The following is a 10000-nucleotide window of genomic DNA, read 5'->3' on the forward strand; positions in this document are numbered from 1 at the left end:
AACGAAAGACAATGCTTTTGAGGCTTTGCGCAAAGATTTGGTGGCTGGATTAACAGCTGGTTACCACACCTCTGTGCAAACCGCCACGAATCGAAACCTGCTGGCCTTTGTTTTATTTCAACTGGGGAATCGCCGAGAGGCTGTGAGAGAAACTGAAGAAGTGCTGAAGATGAACGACCAGCAGAATAACATCGTTTCACTGGCCAACAAAGCCTTCATGTTAAGCGACCTGTGCTCTTTCGATGATGCAGAGGAAGCAGTAGAAGAGCTTAGGGAACTTCGGAAAACCAAAGAAATGGATTACCTCCTGGTCAAGGCAAAAGCAGAACTGGCTGCTAGCTATATGCGATTTGGGCCCAGGTTCAACATGCACGCTGCTGATGCTTTCAATGAGGTCCTTCCACAAGCCAGGGAACCAGAGGTGTGGTTGTGGAGGCTTTGGCTGGCAATCACGTATCGTCGTGCTCTTGACTTGCAGCATGCCCCTGTGCCCCATGGGAAACATGTAGTCACTCATGAGAAAGCTCTGGCACTTCTTCGGATGATAGTCGACAGTAAGCCACCCACAGGAGCTTCTGCAAACCTGAAAGCAAATGCTAATGTTGCTATGGCACTCCTTCTTCGCTTGGCATGGAACAAGACAACAAAATATCAGCTCTGCTCACAGGTCGAGACAGGTCCATTGCTATGCTGCAAAAAAGCACTGGAGCTTGATGACAATGACGCAACTGTTCTGTGGATAGCTGGCAAACTATTCCGCAACTACAGAGATCTCCCTAGATCAAAACGTTTGCTGGAAAAGGCAGTGAGTCTGCAACCTTCTTCACCCGCTTTTCATAACCTGGGGCTCACCTTCAAAGCCATGGCAACCAACGTTCAGCATGGAAAAAAGAAAACCAGAAGGGGAGGGAAGAGGGAACAAAGAAGGAAAAGCGCCATGGCTGTCAAAGTGAAGTTTCAAAAACTGGACGGTTGTTCTGGGACTCAAAGGGTATTGAAGAGGGGTCAAACTCAACAAGATGAAACTGTGACACGTTTGGGAAAGGCAGTGAAGTCACCCAGTGAAGTCACACAGTTTGACCTACATGATGGTAATGTCCAGAATGCCATTGCCAATCTGAAGAAAGCACTTGAGTTCAGTGCAGAGGAAAATTCGAGAGCAGCGTACGATCTGGCCCTGATGCACGTGGCAACGAAGAACGACAACGAGGCTCTGGAAATATTGGAGACAATCGTTCAACGACAGAGTAGTAAGATCGCTAACCCCTCTGGTTTCCTGGATCAGATAACAGCCCTGGAACAGATGGGACTGATCTACAAACGGAAGGCAGATGAAGAACTGGATGAAGAAAAAAAGGGAAAACTGACAAAGAAAAAAGAACGTCTGTCAAATGACGCGTTGTGTCTTATGAGTCAGCTTTATTCAAAATCCAACATCAAAGATATCTTTGGGGAAGTCTTCTCGACTCCTTATGCTCTGTTGAAAGATGCCGAAGCCTCCGACTGCAGTGAAGAGGAGAAGCAGAAAAAGAAAGCGGGCATATTCTCCTCGATCAACAATTTCAGAGAATGCCATGCTGCCTTGGATGACATCGCAGAGGAGGCACGCGATACTGAGTACTACAAGCTGAAAATCCAAGCCTTTGCTCGAAACGGAGAGTACAGGAATGCTGTGACCACCATGTCTTCATTGAAGCATACTGAGCAGTATGACGAGGTCATGGAACTGTGTGATCAAGAAGACAGTGTGTACTCTTCGTTTGACATCTACTTTGAAGCCGGTAAAGAATCGCTACTGGACAGCACATACATTACTGGACACTTCATTGCTGCTTTCAGACGAGCCGTCCCTCCCCCATATCTTCAGACTGAGGAAAACAGCAGCACCTCTGATGATGAGCCCTCCAATCAGGGGGCTGCTTTCGTGGACACCAGCTCCGATAACTCGGGTCTGGAAGGACTGTTCGATGTCATGTTGCTTCACGATGACGAAGACGATGACATTGAAAACAAAGCTGTCGGAGTGAGCAACATACTGAAGAAAGCATGCGGTCTGGAAGTGGTGAGAAGAATTGAAAACTTTCCATACGGAAGCGAAGAAATGAGCTCTGTGCTGAAGAACATTGAGAAAAGCAGGGTGGTAGTTGTGATGCCGGGGGAAGAAAGCAGGACAAACGTGTTTGAAAGATGCATCACGGCTGTCGCCTCGAGGGGCACCACCGTGGTCCTGCTGACACCGGGCGTGGGACCTGAGGCCATTCCTCTGGTTCTGAAGAAGACGGCACGACAGGGAACCTGCCCTCCAGAGTTACTTGCCCCTGACCTTGACCTTGATGGCCCCTACACAGAGGACACGGCCAGTGCTGTCTGTCAGCTGTTCAAGTTCCTGGCGAACAGAGAGTGAACTCTGAACTGTCGTCTGTGTACAAGCTGTCACACCAGCAGTGCTACTGGCCTTTACTCAGAGGCCTCATGCTGACTTGTAGTTTGTGTCATTGTGTACACCAGTGTGGCTCACGGAATTCTGGGAAGACTGATTCCAATGTTTATTGTTTAAATTTTGATACTGCTACTGATACAGAGTCTGCTAATGTTTGTGGTTCAAGTTTTGATTTGTGCACCAGTACCGCTAATTGAATAGTTGATGTTTAAATTTTGATGTGCACACCAATGCTGCTGATACGGATTGTTGATGTTTAACGTTTTGTCAGCAGTTTTAGTTTTGATGTCTACACCAATAAGTTAATTGAATATTTGTGGTTGAAGTTTTTATGTGTACTCCAGTACAGCTAACAGAATTCTTGTAGTGTGTTTTAATGTGTGCACCATTACAGCAAATTGAATTCTTGTGGGTGTAAGTTTTAGTTTTTACACCAGTGCAGATGATTTAATTCTTCTTGTTTTTAGTTTTAATGTGTGCAGACGTGAAATGTTTGAGCTTGTTTCCTTGTGAAGAGAGAGAAATATGATTCATGATGCAGAGATGTTGCAGACACAGAGGTCCAATGGAATTAGTGATGTCCGTGAATGGCTCCTCATAAGCATTTTTTTAGTAGAGTTTCAACATATGATTTGACAAAGCTGAAAATTAACACGATTTTAAAAGTAAGGTTTCTTTCATATGATTCAAATGACTTGCTTGAAATAAGAAGTATAGACAGTATAACTCGAGGTAGCGAGGCTTTCTGCAGAGGCCCTCTGATCATATTGTTCATAGACGTTATTGATTCCATCATAATCTGTTTACTCATATGCAAAATAACTCAGTTGAGAGGGATCGTGATTTGCCAGTCTTTTCAATACAAACGCTATTACAACAGGCGGATGCCTTGGCAGAATCGATTGGGCGATGGACTTTTGACCCAGTGACACATGAAATGTGTCAACCCAGAGACCAGTCTCTCTTATTTTCTGACACAGTGACACATTGAGTGTGTCAGCCCAGAGACCTGTAGTCTGTCTTATTTTCTGACCCAGTGACACATGACATGTGTCAGCCCAGAGACCTGTAGTCTCTCTTATTTTTCTGACCCAGTGACACATGAAATGTGTCAGCCCAGAGACCTGTAGTCTCTCTTATTTTCTGACACAGTGACACATGAAATGTGTCAACCCAGAGACCAGTCTCTCTTATTTTCTGACACAGTGACACATAGAGTATGTCAGCCCAGAGACCTGTAGTCTCTCTTATTTTCTGACCCAGTGACACATGAAATGTGTCAGCCCAGAGACCTGTAGTCTGTCTTATTTTCTGACCCAGTGACACATAAAATGTGTCAGCCCAGAGACCTGTAGTCTCTTATTTTCTGACCCAGTGACACATGGAATGTGTCAGCCCAGAGACCTGTAGTCTCTCTTATTTTCTGACACAGTGACACATGAAATGTGTCAGCCGAGAGACCTGTAGTCTCTCTTATTTTCTGACACAGTGACACATGGAATGTGTCAGCCGAGAGACCTGTAGTCTCTCTTATTTTCTGACACAGTGACACATGGAATGTGTCAACCCAGAGACCTGTAGTCTCTCTTATTTTCTGACCCAGTGACACATGAAATGTGTCAACCCAGAGACCTGTAGTCTCTCTTATTTTCTGACCCAGTGACACATGAAATGTGTCAGCCCAGAGACGTAGCTGTAGTCGCTCTTATTTTCTGATCCAGTGGCATATACATAGTGACACATGAAATGTGTCAGCCCAGAGACCTAGCTGTAGTCTGTCATATTTTTCTGACGCAGTGATCAGGGTTCGAGGCCCCGTTTCGGGGTGGTGTTGTGTCCTTGGGCAAAGCACTTTACTCCGATTTTCCTCACCTCACCCTGCTGTGAACGGGTGTCTGACCGATCAGGGAAGGTTACAAGCGGCGGGAAGAGAGGATTCCAAGAGCCCAGCCCTGAACAAATTGACCTTAACCCTTTTACAGCTGCATCCTGGTGAAATGAGAACAGTGTGGCATGAGTTTGATTTGCAGTTTCTGCTTTCTGTGCACTTTTCAATTGTGTACTTGATTTTGCTGATCAAATATAGTGCAGTCTGAAGATGCAGAAGTCCACATACAGAGTGATGGCTGACATCCTGGCCTGTAAGCTCTGACGTATCTCAGCGATGCAACAGCTCTTCATTCGTCGGCAGCATGCAAGGAGTTAAGTGTGTTTCAGCCAAATAGGTTGTTGAACTCAACTTCCAGGACCGGAGAATGTTTGTTGCATATCTGTTATGCATGTGTGTGTGTGTGTGTGTGTGTGTGTGTGTGTGTTACATTTATTTGCTTATAAATCATCATTGTTGTCTTTTTTGTGTGTGCGCTTAGAGTTGACTTCATCAAGATTTTGCGCCTTATAAATATTATTATTAGTAGTAGTATTTTTTTATGTATTTATCTTTTTTTTTTCTCTCAAGGCCTGACTAAGCGCGTTGGGTTACGCTGCTGGTCAGGCATCTGCTTGGCAGATGTGGTTTAGCGTATATGGATTTGACCGAACGCAGCGACGCCTCCTTGAGCTACTGATACTGATACCAGGACCGAACACAGTGAATATGAATTCACTGCCTTTGTGACCGTGAAAGGTTATGACGCCTTTAACCGTTTTGCCCGTTAATCGTTACAACGTGGTTCAGATATATTGTTTAATGTTGTAACTTTTTTTTTTCTCTTAGTAGACAAGTCTGCTGAATTTATGTTCCAAGAAAAATTTGCATTTTTTACTTGCTGTTTAACTTGTGTTGAAATTTTCGTTTTTAGAATCAGGGTTTTTTGTGTTTTCCAGGTAGGCTTACTTAACATGTCGCGCAGACCAATGCTTTTTTTTTTTTTTATATGGACAGTCATTGGATATATTTAACTATTGCTGTGAGTTTCATTTTAAGATAAGGGTTACGGTTTTTTCCAAGTAAGTATAACATGTGTTGAAAGATTTATTCTTAAATCAGGGTTACGTATTTTCCAGCTAGGTCTGCTTGGGATATTTTGTAGACCGGTGCTTTTTCTTGTGTACAGTCATTAGAGATATTTAACTTAAGTTCAAAGTTTAACTATAAGATCAGGGTTACGTATTTTCCATGTATCACGTAGGTCTACTTAGAATATTGAGTAGATTAGAGCTTTTTTCTTGTACAAAGTCATTTAGAGATATTTAACATGTGTTTCAAGCTTTATTCTAAAATTAGAATTAACGTATTTTCCAGGTCGGTGTAGTTAACACGTAGCGAAGACCGGAACTTTTTCTTGTGTGTAGTCATTCGATTTTACTCTGGTATGGCTGACACTGTTCCGTCTTTTGACCATCGTGATGACAGGTTGTGGTGTCGTTTTCTTTTGATTGTGTGGTTATTTTGTTTTTTGTTTTTTTCCAGCAAGAGCACGAGTTCAACATTTTGTGTACGAGCACAACTTTTGCGTTTTGAAGAACAAAGCTCGGTATCTTGATCACAAAGAACAGGACAATAGAATTTTGTGTGTGTGTGTGTGTGTGTGTGTGTGTGTGTGTGCTTTTACTGTTGTAGTTAAGCTGCATTCGTTGTGTCTTTCTCTCTGTCTGTTTCTGTTTTGTTTCTTTTCTGTCTTTCTTTCTCTCTCAGTCTGTTTCTCATTCTTTCTGTCTCTTTCTGTTTCTCTCTCTCTCTCTCTCTCTCACCCAGTATGCCTATCTGTCTGTCTGTTTCTATCTCTCTCACTCTGTCTGTCTGTCTCTGTTTCTGGCTCTCTCTCTACCTGTCTGTCTGCTTGTCTGTCTCTGTCTCACTCTATCTGTCACTCACTCTCTCTCTCTCTCTCTCACTCTACCTGTCTGTCTGTCTCTCTGTGGCTCTGTCTCCCTCCCCTGCACATGTCCCCACACCTCCCTTGCCTTTCACCCTATCACTGTTTGTGTCTCTGTGTGTAACCAATCATTTATAACTGCGGTAGCTAAAGAATAAATGTTAATTTCAGTATTCGTTCTTCACTTTTGTAGGCGCGTCTCAAAACGGATATGAGTGTGTGTGTGTGTGTGTGTGTGTGTGTGTGTGTGTGTGTGCGTGCGTGCGTGTGTGTGTTGGTGCCTGCTTGCGTACATGAGTACGAGTGTGTGTGTGTGTGTGTGTGTGTGTGTGTGTGGTGTGTTGGTGCCTACGTGCGTACATGAGTACGAGTGTGTGTGTGTGTGTGTACGTGCGCGCGCGCGCGCGCGCGTGTGTATGTATGTGTGTGTGTGATTTGGCATGTAGCCACGTCAAGCGTGCAACCAATTGTACTCTACACGCTGCATGATTGTTAATCGTGCCCTCGCCAGTGTGTGTAATCGCGTCTTTCGAGGGCAATATAAAAAAAGTAGAAAAAGTGAGATAGAAAAAGGACATGTGTGTAAGCCTCCGGCAATACCTGTACACTTCGTACATGTCATACCAGCTGTCACACACACACACACACACACACACACACACACACACACAGAGAAACACACATACACACACACACACACTCACACGCACACACATACACACACACACAAACGTACATGGGCACACACAGGCACTCACGCACTAACTCAAACACACACACAAGCATGCATTCGCGCGCGCGCACACACACACACACACACACACCGGCCTCACACACACAAACACGTACATGGGTAAACACAGCAGACCCCCCCCCCCTCCCTCCTCGGCCTCTCGATCCCTTGTTCCTGCTTTATTATTCACTCCGCCAACCCCTTGCCCCTCACACCCACACACAGTGACACACACCCTCGAACATCGAAACCATCACCAAACCAAGACCCAGGCTGGACCATATAATTCACGGACGCTAGCCAAGTTTGGGAAACTCACAGATCTATAATAAATGAAACGTTCGTTTCTAGGTTAAGCAACGTGTCATCTCTGTGTCAGTGTTTGCGAACAGTCTTTTTTTTGCCCTAAACGCCACCATTTACAACGCACTATTCAAGGCAAAACTAAAACAACACGGAGAAAACAAAACAGTTCAACATCAAACATTCTGCACCAGGAGGTCACCACAAGGTCAGAAACGAAAATCCGGCAATACAAAAACTTGAATCAGTAGCAAAATGACGCCGAAGGAAAGGCATGAATAACTACGCAGTTTGACAAGAGATTTAAAGAAGTAGAAAGGTAATCCTGCAGTTTAGAATACTAAACTCAGGGGGCCGTTCAAATGAAAAAATAGAGGTTGTTTTAGACTGACCTTGATGCGCTGAGTCGAATGCAACCCTCAGCTAAGCTCTACGGCCACTCCTTGTCAATGAAACAGAGACATAATAAATAGTAAACTCAGTCGGTCACTTCCCGAGCAACTATCGGCGAGCCATTTTGATTGCTGGTGACGTGGTGTTTACGTCAAAATGGCGTGCAGGTCGGGAAGGAGTACTACTTACCGTGCATTTGATCCAGTTTCGTGGCAAAAGGAGTGGTCTTAGAGCTTAGCTGAGGGTTGCATTCGACTCAGCGCATCGAAGTCAGTCTAAAACACCTTCTACTTTTTCATTTTAACGGCCCCCTGAGTTTAGTATTCTAAACTGCAGGATTACCGAAGTAGAATGTGGTGTTCAAGTCGTAAATCCATATCCAGATTAATCAGCCAAAAACACAGAAAAATTGTTATTAGATTCGCACATATGGACCAAAATTAATGCCTGAATTTCCAACCTTCGAGAGTTATTTCCCTTCTTTGATGATGTTATCAGTGACGTCACTATGCACGCACTAAACTACAATGGCACCCAATGGCTTGACGTAACCCAACATTACATATTACATTATCAGAGTAGAAGCCAATTATAGAAAACGAAAGTGAAAACACTCCACAAGAAGAGCCACAAAACCCTAAGTTATATACTACGAAGTCGATAGTCTTACGTTAAACTTCAAGTTGGCATAATCAGTAGCTGTAATAAATCATATCATGTAAAAAAATAATTTTCAAACTAAACCTGTTGCAGTCATCTACTTATCTGCTTGACAAATATTACATACACTACATAGTAGCCCTTCAACAACCATTCGTGTGCGTGCGTCTGCGCATTACGCGCGCACACACGGACACTCATGATTTACGCATTTATTCACACACACACACACACACACACACACACACACACACACACCGTCACACACACACACACACACACACACACACACACACACACACACACACACTCAAACACACACACACACACACACACACACACACACACACACACACACACACACAGCCAGGGCGCTCGCACGTACACAGACATGCAGAGACACACGCATACTCACACGCCTACACACACACACACACACACACACACACACACACACACACACACACACACAGACATACACACACACACTCACACACGCAAACACCTATACATACACACTCACACACACACATGCGCGCCGCGCGCGCATGCTGACACACACGTATCATTATCGATGATGAAGGGATGTAAAATCAAACTGAACTGAACTGATCTGAACACACACCGACACACCGAAACACACACACACACACACACACACACACACACACACACAAACGCTCCCCGCCCCATACGCCCCCCCTCTCCACCTCCCCCCCTTCCACCACCACCACCTTCAACCCCTCCACCCCTGACACCCCCCCCCCCCCCCACACACACACACACCACTCGCGTCCACTCTGTGTATTTGAATCTTCAGTTTATCCCCCTACCTCTCTCTGAGCCCCGTCACCCCCCTAACCCCCCCCCCCCCCTGCCCCCTCCTCCCAATCCACCCTAATCCATCCATCTGTCTCAGTCTCTGTCTCTCACTGTGTGCCTGTCTCTGTCTCTCCTCTTTCCGGCTATTGAAGACAGCCGACAACCAGTTACCTGACGTGGAACAGACAGACAGACTGATCGTTGGCACAATTCCTTGGAATTTCCACCACAAACCGAAACCAAAAGTTGGATTGGATTCTTGCCACCTGTTTTTCCCCCTCCCCTTCGTTGTTCAGAGCAATGGAGCTGCGTTGTGAAGTGAACGTTCACGAAGTCCCACGTCAGTTTTTGTCAAGTTTTGTTGTTGTTTTTTTTTGAAGCCGTCGCCAGTGCTTGCTGATGCATGGGAAGCGGCGGTAAGCGGTCCATCAGTCAACACACTGCACTTTGATTTATCCTCGAGCGGCTTACTTTAAAGAGGTGAGTATTGTTTGATGTTTTTTTTTTAATTTTTATTTATTTATTTATTTTACCAGTATTATTAATTAATGACTTGATTGAATGCTGTTGAGGTTACGCGCGCTTGCAACACACACACACACACACACACACACACACACACACACACACACACACACAAACGCCCCCCGCCCCGTCCGTCCTCTCTCTAACTGAATGTGTATGACTGTGATTATTGCTTGTGTGGGACCATGACTCATTATTGCAAGTGTATGACCATGTGTATGAATGTGATCATTGTATGTGCATGACTGTGATTACTGCATGTGTATGATTATTGCATATGTATGAATATGATTATCGTAAGTGTTT

The 10000-nt window shown here is 44.7% G+C and overlaps 1 protein-coding gene across 2 annotated transcripts in view; it reads left to right on the forward strand.

Annotated features, from left to right (window-relative positions):
• The window catches only part of LOC143300165 (uncharacterized), a 19749-nt gene that overhangs the window by 2844 nt on the left and 6905 nt on the right, over positions 1 to 10000 (forward strand). The window contains exon 2 of one of the 2 annotated variants that reach the window (XM_076613717.1): positions 1 to 6437. This exon is cut by the window's left edge and continues 119 nt beyond it. In XM_076613717.1, coding sequence (XP_076469832.1) covers positions 1 to 2404 — 2404 coding nt within the window. In that variant the 3' untranslated portion in view covers positions 2405 to 6437. Of the gene's footprint in view, positions 6438 to 9549; positions 9650 to 10000 lie in introns of those variants that run through there. The other variant, XM_076613716.1, reaches the window with a different exon arrangement.

This window comes from Babylonia areolata, chromosome 26 (assembly GCF_041734735.1).
Source record: "Babylonia areolata isolate BAREFJ2019XMU chromosome 26, ASM4173473v1, whole genome shotgun sequence".
Classification (NCBI taxonomy): Eukaryota; Metazoa; Mollusca; class Gastropoda; order Neogastropoda; family Buccinidae; genus Babylonia; species Babylonia areolata.